General features: G+C 45.6%; 2 protein-coding genes across 4 annotated transcripts in view; one reads left to right on the plus strand and one right to left on the minus strand.

Moving 5' to 3' along the window:
* The window catches only part of ACAD10 (acyl-CoA dehydrogenase family member 10), a 52,219-nt gene extending 39,987 nt beyond the window's left edge, over window positions 1–12,232 (minus strand). For both annotated transcript variants that reach the window (XM_069081418.1, XM_069081419.1), the window contains exons 1-5: window positions 12,167–12,232; window positions 7,710–7,790; window positions 7,087–7,276; window positions 4,603–4,751; window positions 462–656 (exon numbers count right to left, since the gene is read on the minus strand). In XM_069081418.1, the coding sequence (XP_068937519.1) occupies window positions 462–656; window positions 4,603–4,751; window positions 7,087–7,261 (519 nt within the window). In that variant the 5' untranslated portion in view covers window positions 7,262–7,276; window positions 7,710–7,790; window positions 12,167–12,232. The remainder of the gene's footprint in view (window positions 1–461; window positions 657–4,602; window positions 4,752–7,086; window positions 7,277–7,709; window positions 7,791–12,166) is intronic.
* A 278-nt stretch (window positions 12,233–12,510) lies between these two features.
* The window catches only part of BRAP (BRCA1 associated protein), a 28,522-nt gene continuing 16,807 nt past the window's right edge, over window positions 12,511–24,225 (plus strand). The window contains exons 1-5 of one of the 2 annotated variants that reach the window (XM_069081420.1): window positions 12,511–12,667; window positions 14,806–14,967; window positions 15,686–15,881; window positions 17,490–17,754; window positions 23,084–23,197. In XM_069081420.1, coding sequence (XP_068937521.1) covers window positions 12,583–12,667; window positions 14,806–14,967; window positions 15,686–15,881; window positions 17,490–17,754; window positions 23,084–23,197 — 822 coding nt within the window. In that variant the 5' untranslated portion in view covers window positions 12,511–12,582. The remainder of the gene's footprint in view (window positions 12,668–14,805; window positions 14,968–15,685; window positions 15,882–17,489; window positions 17,755–23,083; window positions 23,198–24,225) is intronic. The other variant, XM_069081421.1, reaches the window with a different exon arrangement.

Here is a 24,225-nt window from a genome sequence, read left to right on the forward strand (position 1 = left end):
ATGGGGGCTGATGGGCCCAGGGCTTCATGGGGGAGTGGGGGCTGATGGGGCCAGGGCTCCCATGGGGGAGTGGGGGCTGATGGGGCCAGGGCTCCCATGGGGGAGTGGGGGCTGATGGGGCCAGGGCTCCCATGGGGGCGGGGGCTGATGGGACCAGGGCTCCTGTGGGAGGGGTAGGGTCTGACAATCTGAAGGCCAGAGTGGAGCCTCACTGCAGCTAGTTTCCAGAGATGAGGCCTCTCTAGTCACTCCCTGAGGCCCATGCTCAGTTATCAAATCCTCTAGTGTTTGACCTTGGGGAGAGTACACCGACTTTGTCAAGGCTTTGCCTTGGCTGAGCTCCTCTGTCAGGAAGCACGGCCTCCATCCAAGGCCTGCCAGAATGAGGTGTTTCAGGGCTCTGAGAGAAGGGGGAAGGAGGGCTCCACTTTCTACACTATTTTTAATTCCCGCAGCCTTACCACATCAAATTGTTTCCGGTCCAGGGGCAAAAAGCTCTCCCCATTGGGGAGATAAAAATTATTACTAAGAACTGCAGTCTTCAGGCCTTCTGCCCGGATTCGATTTATTGCTTCTGTCATCACCGAAAACTGCTTCGCAACTTGTCCACTGGTCAGCAGAGAAAAAAATGAGTCAACTGGCACTGGTGACTTGATCTAAAAAATAATGAGATAAAAAAAAAAAAAACCAACCCAGCAATCAGCAGCAGCAGGACAGCAAAAAGTCTCCCCAGTCCAGGAAAAGGCTTCCCTGGCTCCTGACCATTAATACCTGGTGGCCACAGCCTAGGACAACTACAGCTACCCAAGGGGATCATCCCACTCAGGACTCTGCCTGAATTGTGCAGTGCAGTTACTTGTAAACTCCTATTTATTCTGAATGGCTGGGGAAGAAGGTATTCAGTTTTACCAAATAGAATAGGGCAGGGGTAGAGAACCTGCAGCCTTGAGGCCACATGTGGCCTTCTAGGTCCTTGGGTGTGGCCTTTTGACCAAGTCCAAGTTTTACAGGACAAATCCTTTTATGAAGGGGATTAGTTCTGTGAAGCCTGGATTCAGGCAAAGGGCCACTCTTAAGAGCCTAGAGGACCACATGTGGCCTTAAGGTATAGGAGTTCTTTTCCTAATACATGTATGACCAAGTTTCAAAAATTAGAAGACAGCCTGAACTCAAATCTGACCTCAGACACTTAACACTTACTAGCTGTGTGACCTTGGGCAAGTCTCTTAACCCCAATTGCCCTTCTTTCCCCACTCAAAAAAAAAAAAAAGCAAAAAATTAGAAGACAACAGAAAACACTCCAGTTCAGATTTCCCTCCTGCTGGGTGACCCTGGGTCAGTCACTGAACCACTCAGGGCCCTGGGGGGCTCTTTAAGAACCCATGTCACAGAGAAGGTGAGGGTCTGCACTGAGCAGGGGGCTGCCTCCTGAGTGCTCCCTACGCTAATAAAATCACAGGTCTCATCCAAAAAAAATACATTCAACTCAGAAACTGCAGGGCCAACAGCCACAGTTTAATTTTTCTAAAGCTCTTTATGATCAGCATCACAGCCCAGCTGCAGATGGGGGAAGGCGGGAGCCTGGGCTAAGTCTGGGCTGCTGCAATCTGGAAGGAGCTTTATTTTTAAAATTCCTGCTGTCAGCTGCTTTCCTGCGCAGGTCTCTGCTCTCCACAAAAATTGTGTGAGGAATTTAGAGAAGAAGGTTCAGCTCGTTGGAGTTCTCTCACTGTTTGACTTCTCGATAGATGGAAATTTACAGCGTGCTGAAAGGCTCTGATGTCAGGAGGCAGTGGGGGAGGAATGGACAGTGTGACTCTGGGAGGCTGGTGAGACCTGAGTGCAAATTCTAGTATTCTCCCTGAGCTGGAGTTTCTTCATCTGTAAAGTGGGGATGAAGTTTCTTGTGATATAGAGATAGATAGAAAGGTAGGTGGGTAGGTAGGTAGATAGATAGATGGATAAACAGACAGACAGACAGGATAGATAGATTAGATAGATAGATAGATAGATAGATAGATAGATAGATAGATAGATAGATAGATAGATAGATAGATAGATAGACAGACAGACAGATAGACGGATGGATAGATGGACGGATGGATAGATGATAGATAGATAGATAGATAGATAGATAGATAGATAGACAGATAGATAGATAGACGGACAGACAGACAGACGGAAGGACAGACAGACAGACAGATGTGATTTTATATATATATATACATATATACCTAATACTGATACCACACGTACATACGTAGTTGTATCTACATTTCTATCTATCTGTCTAGTGCCGACACTATATAGTGGGCAAACCCTTGCCAACACAAAGGGCATGTCAGCTCTCAGGAGCTGAAGTCCATGGAGGACAATTGGTAGTACAGATTCCCCTCCACACTGGCACATTCCCTCACCAGACCAATGGGAGAACTGGGGCTGGAAGGGAACAGGAGATGGGACAAAAGGAGTCCCAAAAACAGAGCCATTTCCACCAAAGGCCTATGACAAGTAAAGGGCTTGCTCTGAACACTTGGATGCCTATGCCTTAATATTACTGGTTCTCCTCAAAGAAACGTCGGCTCTGGTGGCTTTCACATCCACACCACACCCCAGAGCTGTGAGTGGTCTCCTCATCCTGGGCCTCCTCTTCTCCCCCTGGACCCAGCAGCACCCTCCAGCCTCCCAGACTCATTCCCAGCATCACCCTGACCTCCCCACTCTCCCTCCCCTCAAGCCTCCACTCTGCTGCCGTTTCTCTATCTCCATAATCCATCTCTCACGTCTGACCCTCTCTCCCTCCCAATGGCTCTCAACCCTAATCCAGGTTCTCATCACTTCTTGCTGAGAATCCTGAAACATCCTCCAACGCAGACTCCTGCCTCCAGTCCATCCTGTGTGCTGCTCCCAGGCTGGTCTATCTCAGGTACTGATCTAGCCATGTGGTGGCCCTCCTCAGTCCACTCTAGGACCAAAGGCAAACTCCTCTATTTAGCTTTTAAAATCCTTTGCAGGCTCGTTGGATAGTTACTCCCCTTCCTGCCATCTTTGACCCAGCCAAACAGATCACCCACGACGCACAGCCCTCCCTTGTGCCTGGAATGCCCTCTTGTCTTACCCTGCCTCAGAGCCCCTCTCTTTCTTGAAGATGCAGCACAAGCCATCTTTCCATATCCCCCAAATATAAGGGTCCAAACGTGTGTGTATGTGTGTGTGTGTGTGTGTGTGTGTATGGAGAGAGAGAGAAAAGGAGAGGGAAAGAGAGAAAAGAAGAGAGGGACAGAGAGAAAAAGAGAGAAAGGAGGGGGAGACAAAAGGGGAAGAGAAAAGAAAGAGGGAAGGAAGGAGAGAGGGAGAGAGACAGAGACAGGGAGGAAAGAAGGAGAGAGGAGAGATTTGCAGGGCTTCACTCAGGCTTCATGCTGCATGTATTTGTGTGTTCTTGGTCCCATTAGACTGTTGGCTCATTGTGAGGAAGGATTGTTCTGTTCTTTGAACTCGGATCCCTGATATCTTAACAACTGCATGTTGACAGATGAGTTGATTTTAATGCATTTTGGATTAACTAGCCATGCAGATAGGCCTTGGGCCTAAGGCCAATAATCGCTAGTGGGTTGTTAGTAAAGAATATTTATTTGGATTTGCTTTTCTGTGAAAAGTGACAGGTTCACATGTCTAAATGTGTGCTTTAGGCAAATCCTTCATTTTCCAGGTTAGTGAAGCCCAGAGAGGGAGTGACTTGCCCAAGGTCACACAAGTAGTAAAAAGCAGAAGCAGGATTTGAATTCCATTCCTCTGACTCCAGGTCCAGCACCACACAAACCGGGGCGACAGGCAATTCACTGAAACTAGGTTTTTGGCAGATTGTGGTTTTAGAGTTGTAAGGGGCGTTAGAGACCACTTAGTCCAGTGGATGATGCAGGAGATCAGGGGTCTGGAGTCAGGAAGATCTGAATTCAAATCCAACCTCCAACACTTTCCAGACCTGTGACCCTGGGCAAATCACTTTACCTCTGTTTACCTCAGTTACATCAACTGAAAAATGGGGATAATAGTAGCCCTGACCTCCCAGGCTTGTTGTGAGGATGAAACCAGGTGATATATAAAGTTTACTCCCTCTTCCTTTTACAAAATGTGTTCCACGGACTGCTAGAGGTATCTTAGACCCTTTCAGGAGGCCCATAATCCCAAATTATTTTCATAAAAATACTAAAATGTAATAATAATAATACTAAGACTATTTCAAATTCAAATAAGCAAATATTGATGAATGTGACTCACATACACTCACTCTCTGGGTGGGAAGAGAGGGTTTTCTATCATTTTTAAGTGTATAAAGGGATCCTGAGACCAAAAAGGTTGAGAATGATGGATGTCATCTGATATCCTCATGGTAGAGATGAGGAAACAAGCCCTGAAAAGGTTGTCATGACACTGGGAGTAAAAAGCAGCAGAATTTGAACCCAGGCCCCCCAATTCCAAATTCAACCCTCTACCACACTATGCTGTTGATAAAGTTGGATTTAAGGCAGTTTAATGAGTGAGCACAGCAGTCCCCTATGGAAACAAGCGCCGTGGGGAAAATTCACTCCCCTCACTCACCATCTCGGAGCACTGTGTCCCAAATTCCTGCAAAAATTCCTGCACTGCCATCTCTCCTCTCATGAATCTCTTCCAGGGCCCCTTTTCCCCACCAGTGACAAGGGCCTTGATGATCATTCCGGAAGGGATGCGATTCTGCACCTCCCACGCTAGAGAAAGCAGAAGAGCAACCACAGTCAAAAACGTCAGGGACATCCAGCTCTGTGGCTCTCCCTGAAGCAGCGGCAGAGCAGCCTTGGCCAGGCATTCCAGGGAAGCCGGGGTTCCCACTGAAGCCTCATGCCTGCCTAGTACCTGCTTCCCACAGGACCCTCACAGAGACGGTCAGGGACAAGGCCGCTAAGCTCTGTTACATTCATAGACACCTGGGACACCTGGTGAGGAAACTACAGACAGGGACAGTGACTGGCCCAGAGGCTTTTCATCTAATGAGTCAGTGGGTGAGCCCTAAAGGTCCCCCAGCACGCCGCTGGGCCCCCTGATACATGCCCTTCAGCCTCAGATCCTAGAAGCCTCCAGGAATGACTGTCTAAAGCAGGGTGGGGAACCTCTTCGTTTAAACAACTTGACAATAAGGACAACAGCAGACGGTAACTGAGTCCAGGGCCTCAGCAAACCTGATGGTCATGGGGACATTCTGAGAGGCTCTAGCCAAGGTCTGCTCATTCTTCCTCAGTCTACGTGTTCCTATCTGCATTATTTTCCATTTTCTGTAGCAGTCATTGGATTTCAAGCTAGAGGTGCCATCTCAACCTACCCCTGGAGGGGAAGTGACTTGCCCAAGGTCACACAAGTGACCTCAGACCCTCTGATTCCAAATCTGAAGCTTTTTCTCTACCCATCTGTCTCTTTTTACGTCTCTTGGTTTGCCATTCTTGACGGTTTCCCTCACCCCAAAAACAGGAGGCCCAGTAGAGCACTAGAAAGAACGCCAAGCTCGGTATCAGAGGACCTGGGTTTGAATCCTGACTCAGCCCGTGTAACTGTGGGAAGGTTCTGTGACCTCTTGGGGCCTCAGTTTCCAAAATGAGGAGGTTGTACTGGAAGGCCTCTAGGGTCCATTCCCACTCCAAGGTTCCATGAGTATTAACACCGCCCCCCATGCCTTTATGGGGGGAGGTGAAGAATAAAGGGGACCAGATGCCCCCACCCCCTAAAAGTCAGGTGCTCCCTCTGGAAGCACGGAGGCTGCCGGTCCATTAAAGAACATGGTGTCCACCCTAAGTCTCCCCAGAGCAGGTCCCTCCCAAAGGTGCCTCCTTCAGAGGGATCCTTAAGGCTGGACACCAGAAGCCCACCCTGGGCACCCTCTGAACAGCGGCGTTCGCTGCTGTGGCTATCCTCACACCCCTTTCCTCAAATGCACCAGGTTCTTTTACTCTTCTCTGGGGTTTTTCCCTCTGCCAGTCGGCCACAATGCATTGAGAGGGGTGCCCTGCAGTAGGGGATGAGGGAATCACTCCATCTGGCAAGGAGCGCTGGTTATGTGCTTAGTGCGTGTGCCAGGCACTGTGTGAGGAAGGCCAGGGTTCGAGTGCCGCCTCTGATGCAGAATGGCTCAAACTGCCCCCCACAAGTCACTGAGCCCAGTGCCACATACATGACAGTCACTTCATGAATGCACAATGCCTGATTTCTCAGGGCTTTAAGCTACAGAAAAGCAATCTGTCTATATAGGAGGAGAGAGTTTCTGCCTCACTAGCTCCCCATACCAACGATATCACTGGCTTAGACTTCAAAAACAAACAAAATAAAACCAGGAGGGGGTAGGGGTTACAAAAACAGTCCTTAAAGGTTGCTTTTTCACAGCAAACATTTCATTAAATAGTGCTCCAAGGCAGCTAGCTACTGGTATAGAAGAGCACTGGGCCTGAGGCCAGGAAGACCTGAGTTCAAATTCAGCTTCAGACATTTGCTAGCTTTGTGACCCTGGGCAAGTCATTTCATCTCTGTCTGCCTCTGTTTCCTCATCTGTGAAATGGGGATGATAATAGCACCTCCCTCCCAGGGTCCTGGTGAGATAATCGTAAAGCACTTAACACAGTGTCTGACATACAGTAGGTGCCCCATAAATGTAAGCTACTACTGTTATTATTGTTATTATTATTATTTTTAATAGGCCCCTGGGGCTTTGGAGTCAAGTACACCCTTCTAGGATCCTAGCTTTTACAGCTAGATGCCTGTTAGGGTGGACCTATTTGTTGGATGGGTAAAGAGGAGTCCGGCCAGGAGAATGGACCTGCGGAAGATCTGCATGCAGGCAGGCGGCAGGGGATGGAGCCTAACGCCCAGACCCTGCTGTCTTTCCACAGTACCCCACTGCAGGGGATAGAGCAGCAGCCCTGGAGTCAGGAGGACCTGAGTTCAAATCTGGCCTCAGACACCTCTATCAAAAGACAATGGCCTTGGCAGCTCCCTTCCAATGGCTGGAACTCAACCTGCCTTCCAGGGTCCTGGAAGGAGACGTGACCTCAGAGAGCTCACCTGCAGCCACTGAGGACGGGGAGGGAATGAGCACCCCACCCATGTCAAATATCACAGCTTTGTAGGAGTGTTTCCATCGAGGCGGGGGCTGGGCCCAGATCTGGGCGGGCTTCATGTGTGCAGATCTCCAGGCCCACGGGACGGGAGAGCATCGAAAAAGCCTTGTGAACCCCATGGAGAGACCTGAGTTCTTCAAGAGAACAAAGGGAGAGAAGTACATTCACCTGTCGTGGTTTGGCTGCCGCCACATTGATGAGAAGATGCAAGTCAGACATAGGGTGTCCTTCCAGCAGTTACTCAGATTCTTCCCCCAAGTCCCAAGGGACCAGATGATCATCCATCTGGAGCTAATGCTTCTCCCTACTGGGCTCCACCCCCAGGCTTTCTTCAAGATTCAACTCAAATTCCACTGTCTGCAGGAGGCTGCTAGGGTCTTCCCCTCTGGTCCATCCACCCCGTCTATATCCTGGGTGTCCCTTAAGGGCAGAGACTGCTTTAGCCTTTCTTTAAATACCCAGATTTAACAGTGCCTAGCACAGGCTTAATACTTGTGGACTGACTTTATTGACTTTGTGCCTCAGTTTACTTCTTGTGAAATGGTGATAACAAGATCTGACTCTTACCTGTTCAGTTTACTTTGCATACAGTTTCTATTTATTCATTTACATTCTCTCAGTAGAATGTAAGTTTCTTGAGGACGGAGACTGTTTCATTTTTGTTTTGAAATACAAAGGAGGCAGAAAGGGAAAAAGGAATGAAAAGGAATGCATTATTTTCTTAACCAATCAATCAATAATAATTAATAAAAGCTACATAAAAGTTACTGTTATCTATATCATATATAATATATGCTAGCTAACATTTATATAGTGCCTACTATGGCTAAGTTCTAGGGATACAGAAAATGCCTGTCCTCAAGGAGTTTACAGTCTATCACATGTGACAACATGATGATGTAAGTATGTACAAAACAATTCCACCTCTCCCCTCCCTGTGCCTTGCATGATGTCCCCCTGTCCTTCATTCTCACCCTAAACCCCTTGGTTTTTTCTAAGCCATCTAACCCCCACCCTAGCTACACTTTCCTCTCTCATCTTGACTCCTTTGATGAGCCAGTCCAACTGGCCATTGTCTTCTTCTCTTGAGTCCCTTGCTCCCTTATGAATGGGCGATCTTGTCCTGCCAAGCTTCTGCCTGGCACTCCCACTAGCCAATGTCTTCACTCTTGACCTGCCAAGCCTCCTCCTGACACTCCTACAAGCCAATATCTTTGCTCCTACTCTTGTGTGCCAAAGGAAGCTGAAGAAAATCCCGAACCATGCTGATGGGGTCTACTTCAAATGAATGTTATATAATCTCACCTGGTCCCTCACTCCAGCAACACTTCCCTAACCAATTCCTTATCCGCTCACCATGGCAGCTTTTCAAAACCTGCCTATCCCTTCTCCAGCCTCCCATGGCTCCCCCTTCTCCCCCTTCTCCATTGAGAACCTTGCCTCCCACTGAAAAAACAGGCCATTAGTGGAGAGCTCCCTCTTTTCCCCTCCACCTCATCATTTCACATCCCTCAGATGCCTTTCCCCACTCTCTCCCCTTCACTCCTGTCTCCCAGGAAGGGGGGCCATTCTGGACCTCTCCTCATCCTTTGACACTACTCTTCCTTCTCCTTTCCGTCTCTAGGTCTTTGGTATATCACTCTCTTCTGGTTTCCCTCCTTTCTCAGCCCCCCTTTACTGGCTCTTCATCAGTCACCTCCCTCACCATGGATGGCCTAGGAGGGTCCATCCTACACCTTCTCCTCTTCTCCCTCTAGATTATCTCACTCGGTGCTCTCATCAGCTCATAGACTCAATCACAAAGTTCAATGAAAATTACTTTCACATTTATCCAGTCCTGCCTTCTCCCTTAACCTCCGGACACAATTCTCCAACTGCCCATTGGACATCTTGAGCCGAATGTCCCGTAGACACCCAAAACTGACCTCGGTATCTTTTCCCCAAACCCTCCCCTCTTCCTGACTTCCCCGTTACTGTCAAAGGTACCATCCTCTTCCCAGGCACCCAGACTGGTAAGCTAGATGCCATCCCCAACAACTCACCATGTCCCAATCTTACTCATTCTACCTTTTGTAGCTTCGCTGGCATATCCAACTCCCCTCTGACATTGCTATTACCCGGGCACGTGTCCTCATTACCTTTCATGCGGACTACTGTAAAAGCTGTTGGTTGATTTTCCTACCTCAAGTCTCTCCCCACTACGGTCCATCTGCTACTCTGCTGTCAAGCGTATCTGCCTTAAGTACAGGTCTGACCACTTCAGCCTTTTGTTTGAGCCTCCCTATTGTTGCTTTTTGTCTTTCATTCTAGAAGAGGACCATGGCATCCGAAAGGTGAGGCCATGACGTGCAAGTAAATTGGATTTAAGTGAGTCTGGGTTATACAAGGATACCAGCCTCATCTTCTGCCCTCGAGCCTTCTGGGTCCAGTGGGAAGATATAAATCAGGATGACTGGAGATGGTCCCAGCTCCCTATTACCTCCAGATCAAACAAAGGAAAATCCTGGTTGGTGTTCAAAGCTCTTCATAACCTGCCTTAGTCTATTCACACCTAGTGACCCCAGTATACTCTGCCATCCAATATGGTGGCTGGGTGAGTGAAGACAAGGGGATGTAAATGAGGGAAAATGACAAGCGATGGGCAGGTGTCTGGATATGCAGGTGAGAGTGAGCAGTCGAGGATGGCTCTGAGTCTGGGTATTGAAAGGAAGATGGTGCCCTAAGTACTATCAGCAAAGTCTGGAAAAGCAATGGGCTGGAGGGGAAAGACAGAGAAGTGTCTGGGACACATTGAGCTTGACATGCCTGAGATAGCCAGCTTGCAGGCTAGCTTTTAATAAAGGTTTGTTGATTGTGTCAAGATTGGATCCATGAAGGGTGGATTGCAATGAACTGACTTACTTGTATACACAAAGCGGACTCTCCCTACCTAACACAGACTAGAATTCCTCCCCACTTTAGTGGGGAGAGTAAAAAAGATAAAGCCATCCCACTTATTATCCCTGTTTGACAGAAAAGGAAACTGAGGCTGGAGAGAAGTGATGTACTTAGTGTCACACAAGGACTGGTTGGCCTCTCTATATGGCTTATCTATACGGGGCTAGGTTGGTCCCAGGTGACCCACATTTAGTCTCCCAGGTCAGCAGAACCCACCAGGACCTGGCCTAACCTTCTAAAACTAGAAATTACCTCTGTGCCCAGATTAGTTGACAGAGGAAAACTCTGTTATCCTGGCTTCTCCTACTGGAGGGACATTTTGACAAAACTCTTCTTGGATAAAACATGCCATGGCCATTCAATGCTCGGTGGGGCAGGAAGGCAGGAGAGCCTGACCCTGGCTCTGGCACCAGCTGTGGGACCTCGGGCAGGTAATTTAGGGCTTCTCAGGCCATCCTGGGAACAGTGCTCTCTCCAGCCTTGTCTTTGCATTCATGCCAACTCCAAGGCTTGGAAAGGGCACTGTATTTTGAGTCAGAAGACCTGGGTTCAAATCCCGGATGTGACAATTGTCAGCTCTACAGCCATGGGTCAACCGCTTCTGAGTCCCCAGCCTCGGTCTTCACAGCAGTAAAATGGGGATAACGGCGACATTGTAAGTCTCAAAGATGACAGGCTGGAGAGCGCATAGGGCCTGACCCCTCCACATCTGCTGTGGAGGGTCCCACTGCCTTCCAAACTTCCCCGGACTCTGTCCTCACCACCACCATGTGGGGTCTGACTCCCGGCCCTCACCTCTCACCTCCTCCGGGAGTCTCTTAGTTGCCTCCCTGCCTCATGTCTCCAAGCATAACACCCCCACCTGCGCACCTCTGCACATGCTGGTCCCCACCTGCACACCTCTGCACATGCTGGTCCCCACCTCCGTGCCTCTGCACATGCTGGTCCCTCTCCACCTCCACACCTCTGCACATGCTGGTCCCCACCTGCGCGCCTCTGCATATGCTGGTCCCCACCTCCGCGCCTCTGCACATGCTGGTCCCTCTCCACCTCCGCACCTCTGCACATGCTGGTCCCCACCTGTGCGCCTCTGCACATGCTGGTTCCTCCCCACTTCCACACCTTTGCACATGCTGGTCCCCACCCGTGCGCCTCTGCACATGCTGGTCCCCACCTGCACACCTCTGCACATGCTGGTCCCCACCTCCGAGCCTCTACACATGCTGGTCCCTCCCCACCTCCACACTTTTGCACATGCTGGTCCCTCCCCCCCTCGCCTGCAAGGCTCCCAGGCTCAGCTCAGAGGCTGCCTTCTCCTGATTCCAGCCTTTGCCCAGCGCTCTTCCTCCAGAAATAACCCAGTGGTTTACTTCCCAGTATCCCCTGTTCCCCATAAGAATGTCACCTCCCTGCTACATGAATGTCAACTCCTATCATTACTGTGGCCCCAGGACACAGCCCTGGGAAGCAGCCTGGAGGCATTAAGATTATTATCCCCTAGGGGAGGCTAGGTGGCACAGTGAATAGAACACCAGCCCTGGAATCAGGAGGACTGGAGTTCAAATGCAGCCTAGCCATGAGACCTTGGGCAAGTCACTTAACCTCAATTGCCCTCCAAAAGGCAAAAAAAAAAAGATTATTATTCCCATTTTGCGGGTGAGGAAACTGAGGCCCAGGGAGGAGACAGCGGTGCTCAGGGTCACAGGAGGAGGCAGGGTTTGAACCCAAGTCGTAGGACTCTGAAACCAACTTTCTTTGTACTGGGCCACCTGAGGTCTGGGAAAGCAGCCAGGACCACGCCCTCACCTGGCAGAGAGGGAAAAGGCGGGGGCTAGTTAGAAAGCCCCAAGCAGAACCCCACCTTACTCCCCTTTTGGCCCCGCCCTCCTCTGGCCACGCCTCTCTCTGCTCTAACCCTGCCCTCTCTAGTCCGGTCCCCTAACGCCTCTAACAGCTGCCCGTAGGCGCGCACCCCATGATTCCCAAGCTCGCAAGAGGGAGGGAGGCTGGAGGAGGGGGACTTCTCAGGAGCTGAAGGGGAGGGTAGAGGGAGCGGAGGACAGAGCAGAGCGTGAGAGCGTGCTCACCTTCTTCGAGCGTTCGGCTCATGTGACCGCCCCTCCCCTCTACTCCGCTCCAGGCCCCGCCCCGCCCCCGTCACGTGGCACTAGCACTCCAGTGACAAGCGGACGGCGGCCGGGAGGCGGAAGTGGCGGGCTCTCTCCGCCGCTCGCTTCCCGTCGGGCTTCTGAGGTGAAGCGAGCGCCGGAGGCAGCGCGGGGCCGGTGGTGTCAGCAGCGGCAGCTGGGGCCCCGCCAGGCCGCCAGCCCGCCCGCCCGCCCGTGCGGCGGTGGCGGCGGCCTTCCCGGGCCAGTCCGGCGGCCAGCGTCTGTGCCCTTCCCCAACCGTCCGGGAAGGGGCCCGCATCGTCGCCCCCGGCCCGGCCCGTCCCGTCCCCGCCTGGGCCCGTCGGGGCCCGCGCCGGGCTGCGCCTGCCCGCCCTATGAGTGTGTCACTGGTTGTGATCCGACTGGAGCTCGCGGACCACTCGCCCCTGCCCGCCGGCTTCGGCTTCAGCGCGGCCGCTGGTGAGTGCCCCCGGCCCGGACGTGGAGCGGCGCCGCAGGGGTTGGGGGTGGAGTTCCTGCCCTGAGTGGGGGGGGAAGGGGGTCCTGACCGGGGAGGGGGACCCTACCGTTCTGACTTGGTGGGGGGGAGGGGGTTCCTGACAGGGGGAGGGAGTGAGCCTGGGGCTGCCGGCCTGACGGGGGAGGGGTTGTAGGAGACAGGCGAGATCCCACCGGTCTCTACCCTGAGAGGAGGAGGAGGCCCCCAGGGCTGCCCCCCGCCCCCCAGCTTCTCTCGGTCGCACTACCCCCCTCCCCCGCCCTGGGCTCCGGGGTAGTGCGTCCTCTCTAGGCTCCTCCCACAAACAAGAGCTGGAGGACCTCCCCTCCCCCTCCTCCGTCCCCCCAAGAAAGGGCTCTTATCAGCTGCCCCGAGTGCTGGACCCCTCCGTCCCCCAGGCTCCGCGGCAGCCGCCCCCCTCCGCACAATGGGGCGTCTGTCACCCCAAGTACAGGCTTTTTAGGGTTTGGGGGGAAGCATATTTTAAGTAAGTCTTGGAGGGCTTTCAGATGGTGAGGAGTTAACGGTGGTGGAGGAGCTCGAGGGGTAGGGCTGAGCAGACGGGCGTGGAGCCTGAGAGTCAGTAAACATGAAGTGACTACTGTGTGCTGGGCCGGCTGAGCTCCCCAGTGTGCGGGAGGAGACGTATGCCAAGCCAGCTCTATGCAGGATAACAGGAAATAGTTAAGGGGGGCTGGGTGTTTGAGGTTCTCATGGAGATCCAATGTAGAGTCCAGCAGAGGTTTCCCAGGGAGGTTAGGTAAGGATGCTTCTCTTCTGGACGCATTGAGACCAAAACCCCAGAAGTTTGGCACAGAAAAACTGAGTGGACAAGGATGCTGGCTTTCTAGCCTGGCGTGCCTCGCATGGGCAGCCTGTAGTGCTGGTCCCTTGGACAGATTTTGCAAGTGTGTTACTGAGATGAGCCCAGACTTAAGCAGGAAAAGTGCAATGTGGACTACATTTGGGAAATGCCAAGATTCTGAATGACCCCAAATTTTTCCCTGAAACAAAGGCACTTATTTTTAATACCAATATTGTTCTGGTGTTACGGGCAAGACTGGTGAATGATAGTCTCTGAAGGATTAAAAATGAATATTACTCCAAAGGAAGGGGAGCAAACGCGTTGTGTTTGTGAGCAGGTTGCAGCACTTGACAAAGGTATTAGGAAGAACTGGCGAAATTACAGATGGATAGTGTATGGTCCACGGGTATCTCTGAGATGTCAGGAGAAATCAAGAAAGGCCTCCAGCACTTAGAGCATACTCAGGGCAGGATGTGAACAGGAGTTACACCTCTAGTCATAGGCAGGTTGTGATCATCGTCAGTGAAGGAACTACCCCCATCATTCGCTTTAGTTTTATGTAGTTTAGTGTCTTCATTTCTCCAGCAAAGCAGTGTGAAATAGTGGAAGGAACTTGGGCGAGGAGTTGGTAGCCTGGGGTTCTGGCTCAGAGTTCTTTCATTTCACAGCCGAATGGCACATGGGTAAAATGCTTATTCTCTCTGAGCCTCAGTTTCTTCGTGTAAAATAAGAGTGTGTTGCATGATAGCTAAGGTCTCTTCCAGTTCTTTGATCCTGTGATTGAGCATGGTAACACTTACCTTTTACCGGATTATTTTGAGGATCACATGAGCTAATATATATGCTAGTGCTTTGAAAACTGTAACCATATTATTTTAGGACACAGTATTTTTTAATGGTGGTTTACATCACAAATTCAAGCCTTGGCCTTAGTATTTATAAGAAAAACTTAAAAAAATTATATCAGTTGACATGTTAACTTGGGGCTCAGTATAATCTCCTTAAGGATTCTGTGTGGCTGGTTTCTTCTAGAAGTTCATGTCATTAAAACAGACCTACAGATGTTTATAGGTAATTAAATTCTCATTCCTTCCTCTTCTCCCTCTCCCTCTTTGTCCCAGGCTGGTAAAGAAAAAGAAAAGGTAATTTCCTAACTTCTCTAATAGTATAGAAGATACACAGTGACTGTGCTATTCCTCAGATCTGCTTGTTTTTTTTTATTGGCATGAGGAGGAGTTTGTTTTGCCATCTGGACAGTCACTATGAGATGCTAATTAGTTATGTTTTTCTTAGTTAGGGAAATGTCTGATGAAGAAATCAAAGAAAAGACACTAGCTTCAGCTAAGGTCCATTTAGAAGGAAAGGCACCAGTGGAGAAGGCAGCAATTATACACCAACATCTTGGCCGGCGAGAAATGACAGATATGATCATTGAAACCATAAAGTCTAACCCAAGTAAGTTTTTCAAATGTCTTGAATCATTTATTAGATTGTTTTGTGCTTCTGGATGATTCTTTCATACTTGTTCAGTAAGCCTATTATTTCAATCTCTTAGGTTCTAATTTAATCTTACCCAAGTACTTTTTAAACAAATCCTAACAAATTAGGTTTGCCTTTATTGAAAGTTGTAGAGGAACTACCTCATAGCTGAATGACAAATCAGCAGTCAGTCCAAATGAATTTGTTGTCCATTCCCATTGTTTTGCTGACCTGCTCCATTCAGAGGAATTGGATCAGTATTAAAACTCAAATGACCAAAACTGGTAAGTCTGCTTTTCAAACATTAGCCTTGAGCATATGTATAAAATATCTGCTTACAAGTGTATCCTGAAAAGTGTAAAATCGTTAGAAGTTATCAGAAGTATTGATTTCATTTTTTAAGGGGCAAATAGAAATTACAGTTTGAAATTAAGGTTCATTTTCTTGCATACACATTTTGATTATTTGGGGAATTTGTTTGGATTTTAGTATGTTGAGTTTTCTCTGCCAGATATGATCTTTGAAACCTCAAAATCATATCTAACTAAATACCGAAAAATCCTTTAGGAAGGTTATATGTCATACTATTAAAGTCTGATTGGACCTGTGTGAAATTGGAATCTTTGAGCATAACTGACCTCCTAATGCAGTTTATAGCCTTATAAAGTTTATCAAAACTTTTGATTTGTGAAAGATGAGATGAAAGCTACAATGGAAGAAAGAAAGTCTTCAGAGGCATCATCGTCTCCTGAGAAAAGTAGAAATGGAGATCATGGTAAAGAAATTGCTCCAGATTCTCCCTCTAAGCAGCTTCCGGACCAGATTTCATTCTTCAGTGGAAACCCTTCAGTTGAAATAGTTCATGGCATAATGCACCTGTACAAAACAAAGTAAGAAAAGCCTTCTTCCTTCTGAATTGGAAAAGTGGGAGCATGTGCCAAGGAGTCTTTTTTTCCTCTCTGAGGCAGACTTGGATAACATGGGGGCCTGGTTTCTAGGCTGGTGGCCCTAGTGATCAGAGATGGAACTTAAGAGTGTTAACATTTCCTCAGTGCTGTGTCTGCGATGGTTCTTTGTTTTATGACACTAGAGTTGGTTTGATGGATAGACTTGATGTTTTTTTTTTCTTAATAGAGAGTTTCCAATGGTAATATTAGTCTGCCCATAAAGTAATAGTGGGTGTAGATATTTTGAAGGGAGATGTTTGGGAAGAGTATTATTAACATTGATAATAGAATTTCACAGAGAATCCCTAATCTCTTTTTAAGCAGTTTTATCTTCTTCCCTCATCAGACTTTTTGCCAAAGCTGCTACAAGTTAATTAGCTGATAAATATTTCATCTACTTTTCCAACTCCCTCCTCTGGTGGGGTATAACAGCAAGCACCCTAGCATACCAAGAATGGCTGCTAGCACAGGTTCTTTGATCTGCTGTACTAAAGGAAAGCAACTTTAAAGGGGTCAACAATCTTTAATTAAACATGCATATGTTTCATTCACTTAGTTCAGGGGAAAAGTTAGCACTCTGAACTTCAGAAATTACAAGCAGACAAAAAATACAGACAGAGAAAACAACACAGTTCAACAGATCAACAGACAGGGCTTCTAGCTGTCTGACCATTACATACATACTTAGTTAGTTACCAGAGAGAGAAGCACCAACATCTGGGTTTTCAAAACTGGGAGGGCTCAATGGCTTCCCAGGGTCTCATCTGACTTAATCACACAACTCTTCCCATAAGTGAGCCCCAAAGCAAAACCTCACCTCAGAGTAGATACACCCTTCTTCAGGGTCAGAGGATATCACAGCCTTCCTGACCTAATTACAAAGTAACAAAAGGTGTGGGTCTTCCTGAAAAACAAGAATCAAGAAGTGGGTTGGCTCTGTGTGAAATAAAACCTTCTGGCTAAGTAGCCTATTGAATGACACTTGATGTTCTGGTGCCTGTCAGGACCCCACTGAGAGAAGCTTGAAACTGCCAACTCTTCAGTGACAATTGTTTTGGTAAATAGTTTTTAGAAATTGGTTCATGGCAGCTAAAGTGAATTTGTACCATTTCAAAGGTTAACTAAAATGTAGGATGGTTTGTTCTCTACTGCATTTGTTATAACTGGGGTAATAATTTCCATTATCTTCAAAACTGCAGAGGCATTATGTGCATATTCTCATGCTTTTGAATTTCTTCTCACACTCTGCTTTCCTCTTCCCCCTCCTCCTCCTCCTCCTCCTCCTCCTCCTCTCATCCCACAGCTGGGCTTCTGGATGAATCAGTGGTTGACGATTTTATTTTTTTTAAGTGATGAATATTTACCCAGTACAAATATATAACTTGTTTTTTAACTAAAGAGATTAAAATTTTCTAGTGGGCAAATGATACGGAAACCTTAAAACTTGTTAAACTGTGCAAATAATTTGAAGTGATCATTTGCCCTTTGAGTGTGTATGTTCATAATAAAATAAGTAGTCAATTAGTGAGACATCCCTTTTTTATATTTCAGCATGACTTTAAAATGGCATTGTCCAGACTCACCATGGCTCCTTTATTCAAGACAGTCTCATTGTTGTCTCTTTAGTAAGATGACCTCTTTAAAAGAAGACGTGCGACGAAGCGCTATGCTATGTGTCCTCACGGTCCCAGCTACAATGACCAGCCATGACCTCATGAAGTTTGTGGCTCCTTTTAACGAAGTCATTGAGCACATGAAAATTATCAGAGACTCTACTCCAAACCAGTATATGGTGTTGATAAAGTTCAGTGCACAGGTACGAGTTAAGATATTACGGTATTAAAACCTGTTTGTTGCACAAACTACATTTGGAACTATGGGACTTTTGATTCTGGCAGTATGGGATCAGAAACTTTTCATATAAAATATTTAAAATACATATTTCTGTGAACATAACCTAGGATGTTGTTGTGAATTGAATTCCATTTACATAACCAATAATGTGAACACTATTGAAATTCCTGCTATTTTTGCGGGGGGGGGGGGGGGTGAGGGGCCAGCCATGTGGTGACTTTTAGTTTTCATTTAGTAATAATTTCAGTAGGATACACAATCCCTAACTTTTTTGAATTGCAGTACTCTATTTTTCTTTTTGTTCACCACACACTTCTTTATCTCCCCTAAAAAAATTGCTTTAAAAAATCATTTTAAAATTAGTTTTTAAATGTGAGAGATAAAGCGTTATGATACCTCTTGAGATTACCAAGCTGTTCCAAAATTGAGGTTAGAAATCACTGCTATAGGTAAATACTGAGAAACTTGATAAAATGATACCACATTTTTTCTTTTGCTTTTTGTTTGTTTGGTTGGTTTTTGTTTTTTTGGAATGGGCAAGACAATTGGGTTTAAGTGACTTGCCCAAGGCACACACCTACTTAAGTGTCAAGTGTCTAAGGCTGAATTTGAACTCAGATCTTCCTGAATCCAGGACTGGTGCTCTATTTACTGTACCACCTAGCTAGCTGCCCCTTTATGCTTCTTAAAAGGATAATAGTATTAGGCAAAAGAAGGTCCAAAAATTCAGTTCTTTGTTAGATGTATATCATATTGTTAGTTTGAAGGAAGAACTTATAAAAACAGATTTAAAACTCCAGATAATTTGAAAATTATAATACCCTTACTTTTTCATTGATACGTTTTTCTTTTGCCTATCATATTTTGTTTAAATTGGGCTAAAGAGTTTGAAATTGTCACAGTGACTCCTTCACCTTTCCAGTAAAAATCCCCTTAAATTTGCCCTAATTAAATGGATTCCAGATTAGCTGGATGGCAAAAGGTGTGTCTTCAGCATTGTTAGCATGGTCTCTGATAGATCATAAGAATTTGTGTGTGGGAGGGTGCCACCACAGGTGTGCAGACTTACCACCACCCTACTTCCTCCCTAAAGGAATGCAAGATTGATTAACAGCAACAGCCACTCAGTGGCTATAAGGGAGCAAACTTGGAGAGGAAAAATCTGTATTTCCTACATGTTCTGCAACAGTGGTGCCTTGCTGGCCACATGTTGACTTAGAAAATCATAAATTGACTTTATGTTGTATTTTTATTCATTTTATTAAACATTTCCCATTTGCATTTTAACTATTTTGTGCTGAAATTCAAATCTGACACCTCTGCTCTTACAACACCAGAAAGAGAAAATCCTTTTCTTGTGAGGCACACTTGTACAGTGATACTGAGTGTGCACATCCATAACCTTGTCCATATGAGACATACTTCACAAGTGAAAAAGTGAAAAAACAAACAAACACGAGTCTCAACTCCTGGGGCTTGACAGTATAGAAATTGCAAAGCTGAGAGTCTAAGAGCACTTAAATCAGTCATTTTCACTACATGTGCAAAGCTCTTTAAAAATCATTGGAAAACTTGCAAATTGAGCAGATGGTGTCCTAAAACTCTTTTTAGCTGATGTCCTGGACTTTCTGGAAGAAGTGAGATGAAGATGTGGGGAAAAGAAGAAAGCCACTGTTTTTATAAGGTTTAGCTCAGATTCTGTGTGTCTCTTAATGACTTTTGCTTCAACGAGTTATGGTAGCCACTTAACCATCAAGTTATTTGACCTGAGCCTGACAACACAGAAAGAAAACAGATTCTTTGCTTTCAAGTTCATAAGATCAGTGTTGGCCAAATGGAGAAAAAATGTGAATGGGCTTAAAAAAAAAAAAAAGCACAATTAGGGGCAGCTAGGTGGCACAGTGAACAGAGCACTGGCCCTGGAGTCAGGAGGACCTGAGTTCAAATCTGGCCCCAGACACTTAACACTTACTAGCCATGTGACCTTGGACAAGTCAGCCCCAATTGCCCTGCCTTCCTCCCTCCAAAAAAAAGCACAATTAAAAGGATTATGTCTTGTCTTCAAAACTACCAAGATCACCAAGCTTACCGTCTTTTTAATTTAATCTAGTCATTTTGTTATCATTTTTGCAGATCTTTCCATGTAATTAAGGACCATTCTTTGTACATGAAGATGATTATTCATCCACCATGACTCTGCTTTGAGTTATTTTTCTCAGAGATGGTGGCTTTGCTATTGTATAGCAGACCATCCATCTAGTCCTTCTACAACAAAGTGCTGACATTTGTTGGCTAAGTTTAGGGATTAAGTCCGAGGTCAGGCATAAGTCATGTGGAGTTACTCTATGACATTGGTATTGTTAGGTCTGTATTCTCACCAACTGATATCATCTGACATTGCTAGAATGAGCATTATGCCCCCAGTATAATACCCCTCTAACCCTCAGTTTGTGTAATAGGTCCTTCCTAGAAGTGTTAGCAATCCTGCTGTGAGCACCTGGTAAGCCACTCATAACACAATTCAAATTTGTCTCATTCGTGGCATTCCTTAAAAAGTGGTGTGGATGGACTCTTATTTTCTTCCTCAGGCCACCTTTTAATTTCTTAAATTTTTTTCCTTCAGTCATTTATCTCTAGTAGAGCTGCTCTGTATCTTTTCCAAACTCATGCGAAAATTTATTTTCCTTGGCTTTATTCTGTAGGCCATGTGAACAGGTGTGTTTACTAATATTTGCTATGACCTTTGGGGAATTGAGTTTATAGGTGAAGAACTTAGAATTCATCCGGGCATGTGAAGGGAGTTCTAAATTTGTTCACATTTTTGACAAAAGAAAATGCATGGTAGGGCAGAGTTAGGCAGCCTTTTTTGACCCCAGCATTCTTAGAGCTCTGTAGAAGGCCTTTCTGTTGGGAATTATATAATAGGTCACCTGGACCTATTGGACTCTAGATGAAAAAGGGTTTTTTTTAGTGTTCCCAAACAAAACAGCATCATATATCCTTGGGACAGGGTCATGTTACAAAAATCCTCCCGTTGCTAACTCTGAAGTGATAAACTGGGGGCAGCTAGGTGGCACAGCGGATAGAGTACTGACCCTCAAGTCAGGAGGAGTTGATTTCAAATCCAGCCTTAGACACTCAATACTGACTAGCTGTATGAATCTGGGCAAGTCACTTAACCCTTATTGCCTCAAAAAAAAAAAGTGATAAACTATATTTTTAATAGTAAGAGATCCATTTGAGGGGACACTTAATTTAGAGAGCTATGTAAGAGATGTCCAAGATTTATGAACAAAGGACACTTCCTTTGTGATGGAAAAATTTTTTAAAAGAGTGTAATGTTTCTGGTTGTTGAATGAAGCAGAGATATTCCCCATCTTAATTATTTCCTTATTTCATGCCTCGTATCTTCTACCCTTCTTCTTTCCCTTGGGTGAAGAATTTTGGGCCTGAATGGTATTAGAAGAAATTCTGGGCCTGAATGGTATTAGAAAGACATGAGGGGCGGCCAGGTAGCACAGCAAGTAAGAGCACCGGCTCCAGTGTCGGGATGACCTGGAGATCAAATCCGGGCTCAGATACTCAGCACCACACCCAGAAACAACTGGCTGTGTAACCTTGAGCAAGTTACTTAACCCCGATTGCAAAAAAAAAAAAAAAAAGACATGAGAAGGAATGATTCGAGGAGTGTTTGTGCCTTGTTCCAGCAACAGTCTGTGCCAGTTTGCCAAGTGTAGTGGTTCAGAAGAGCTGGCACATGTATCTGGGTACCTAGTCTGCTGTCCCTAGTTTCTCCAGACAAGAATTAATTTAGTTGCCTTAGGGTGCCTCTTTATAATTACACATTCCAAGAAAAAGTTGTGGCTGTTAGAGAACAAAGAGGGTCCTTTTTAGTGTTTTCTCCTTTGCAATATCAATGTAATAGAGCATTCTGCTCATTAATATCCTGCAGTTGGTGAAGAAGTACTTTGCCCATGGAGCCACTTTTTTCTGGGGAGGAGAAACACCACCTTAAAATGTGAAGCTAACAGTTGACAATTCTTTATCAAATGCTTGGCTTACTTGGTTACATTAAATAAAGATTAATCAAGATAATTAAAATTGAATCTCCATCCTTCGTAGGGCATTAAAAGCACCCTAAAAACTTTCTGGTGCTGTTAAGATAAGAGAGTGCTTAGAGCTTTGGGATGAAGAGCATTTCTTTGTTTCCCAAAGATCTTGGAAATCTTTACTCTGAATTTGTGTAGGTTCTCTGTAGTGATAGATTTGTGTGATGTTTCCTTTTACTGCTAAGTGCTATAACAAAACAAACTACATAGGGTGGTAGAACTAATGCAGACCTACTTCCTGTGTTTGGGTTTGTACCTTTGTCCAAATTTTGCTGATCCTACAATATGGAAGGTGATGAGACATCTAAATGAGTTCAGCTCTCTCAACTGCTTCTAAAAGGCCATTTTTTTTAGTGGAATCATCTATTCTCTGTCTCCTAAGACAAGAAAAAAGGCAATGTCTTATCTACATAAACCTATTCCATCTTGCTATTTTAAAGGTGTGTGTTTAGGAAAGAAGACAGATTCTTAATCCTTGTAGCAGCTTTACTCTGTAGGAGTCAAAAAATGTGTCTTTTCTTCCCACTTGTCTTTAATTCCCCAGCAACCTTAGAGAATGACTTATTTTACAGGCAGGCTAAACTTGGGGCCCTTTAACCATCATATTTGATATTGGGCACTCAGTTCTTTTAACCCTCAGGATGAGATCTTTATGTGACAGCCCCAAAAGGGTTGTATTTTGGTTATTCAGAAGAAAGTGATTTTTTTTCTTGATTTTATTGCACTTGCACCGATGTCTTTTTCCTCTGAAATGACTGTCGACATTTTTTTAATAGAAATCATCTTAAGCTTCCCTTAGTTCTGATTTAGTTCAGACTTTGCAAAAAGAGATTTACTTTTTCAACTTCAGTGAAAATTCTTACTGGGGTGGGGGGATTATATCGAGGGGGGAAATTGGTTGTTACCAGTTGAATATTAAAATCCAAATAGCTGTTAGCTTTCTGAGCTTAAATATCTCCTGTCTCTTCAAGTAGAAAATGTCTGTGGCCCAGAGACCATTGTGGATAGGTGGGATATCAATCTGCCAAGGTTTAGATGGCCTGTGGATATACCTCTAGGGTATCTATTTTTAGTGGGTTTATTTTTCTAAATAAAAGTATTGAAAATTGTCTTGATTGAATGTAGAGAAAATGTCACTTCTCTGAGTAATCCATTTATTACTTCCCTTCCTTATATTCATAGGCTGATGCAGATAGTTTTTATATGGCATGCAATGGTCGACAATTTAATTCAATAGAAGAAGATGTTTGCCAGTTGGTATATGTAGAGAGGGCCGAAGTCGTGAAGTCGGAAGATGTAAGTTTGAAGCATTTTCCCCTTTTTAAGATTTTTAGAAGTGCTCATAAGGAGCAGCAGGATGTGATGAAGAAAGGACGCATGGGTCCGAAGCCTTGGGAACACTTAGTCAGCCTGCCTTTTTGAGCCCTATTGTCATCGTACATAACATTAGCAGGGGTGTTGGGAGGAAAGGGATTATATAAAAATTAAATCGTTACAAATATAAATCCATAATAATAAAATAGTTTATAAAAATAAATCAGCCGTGACAAAGAATAATTATGATACGTCACTATCTAAACTAATCAAGTGAAAGTCTGACAGTTGAATTTGGTCTGGTTTTGGAATCCACCCTAAAATCCTCTTCCCATATCTTCAGAGCTAGTATTTGTGGTTTTGAAAGCACCTCGTGATCTCCCTGAACTGTTTGCTGTCTGACACAGTTCTTTGCCCCAGTTGATTATCACTTGATTAGTTTGTCACTTTAGTTGCATCATATTCTAGATTTACATGATTCCAAAGCATAGTCCTTAATATTCTTTACCTTGCATTACACTTCACTGAGGTAAAATCATTTAGACTACATTGTTAGGTTGAGAATAAATTCTGAGCCTCACATTAGAAACTTTTGGTCTGAGCAAAACAGACTTACTGGCCAGCTATGAAAAAGTTGAATATTAAATTCTGAAGGCCTTTCCGAAATGCTTCTAGAAATATAAAGTGATTTTCATCATGTACTGTATTTATGTTTAAAGTCTATATAATGATTGTACATATATAGCCTATATCAGACTGCTTGCCACCTTGGGAAGGGCGGGAGGTAGGGGAAAAAATTTGAAACTCAAAATCTTATAAAAGTGAATGCTGAAAACTATCTTTACATGTAATTGGAAAAAATAAAATACTATTGGGGAGAAGCTTATGTAGCTGATGATTTTGTTGGATTGTTACCAGCTAAATAACAGTAAGTGCTTATTTATTCCTAGGGCTAATCAAGCTTGGTAACTATTACTGTAACATAGAAAATACTGGGAAAATTAGGAATA

This window comes from Petaurus breviceps, unplaced genomic scaffold, assembly GCF_028583685.1.
Source record: "Petaurus breviceps papuanus isolate PSGF00001 unplaced genomic scaffold, PetGlider_PUasm1.0 99, whole genome shotgun sequence".
NCBI classification, from domain to species: domain Eukaryota; kingdom Metazoa; phylum Chordata; class Mammalia; order Diprotodontia; family Petauridae; genus Petaurus; species Petaurus breviceps.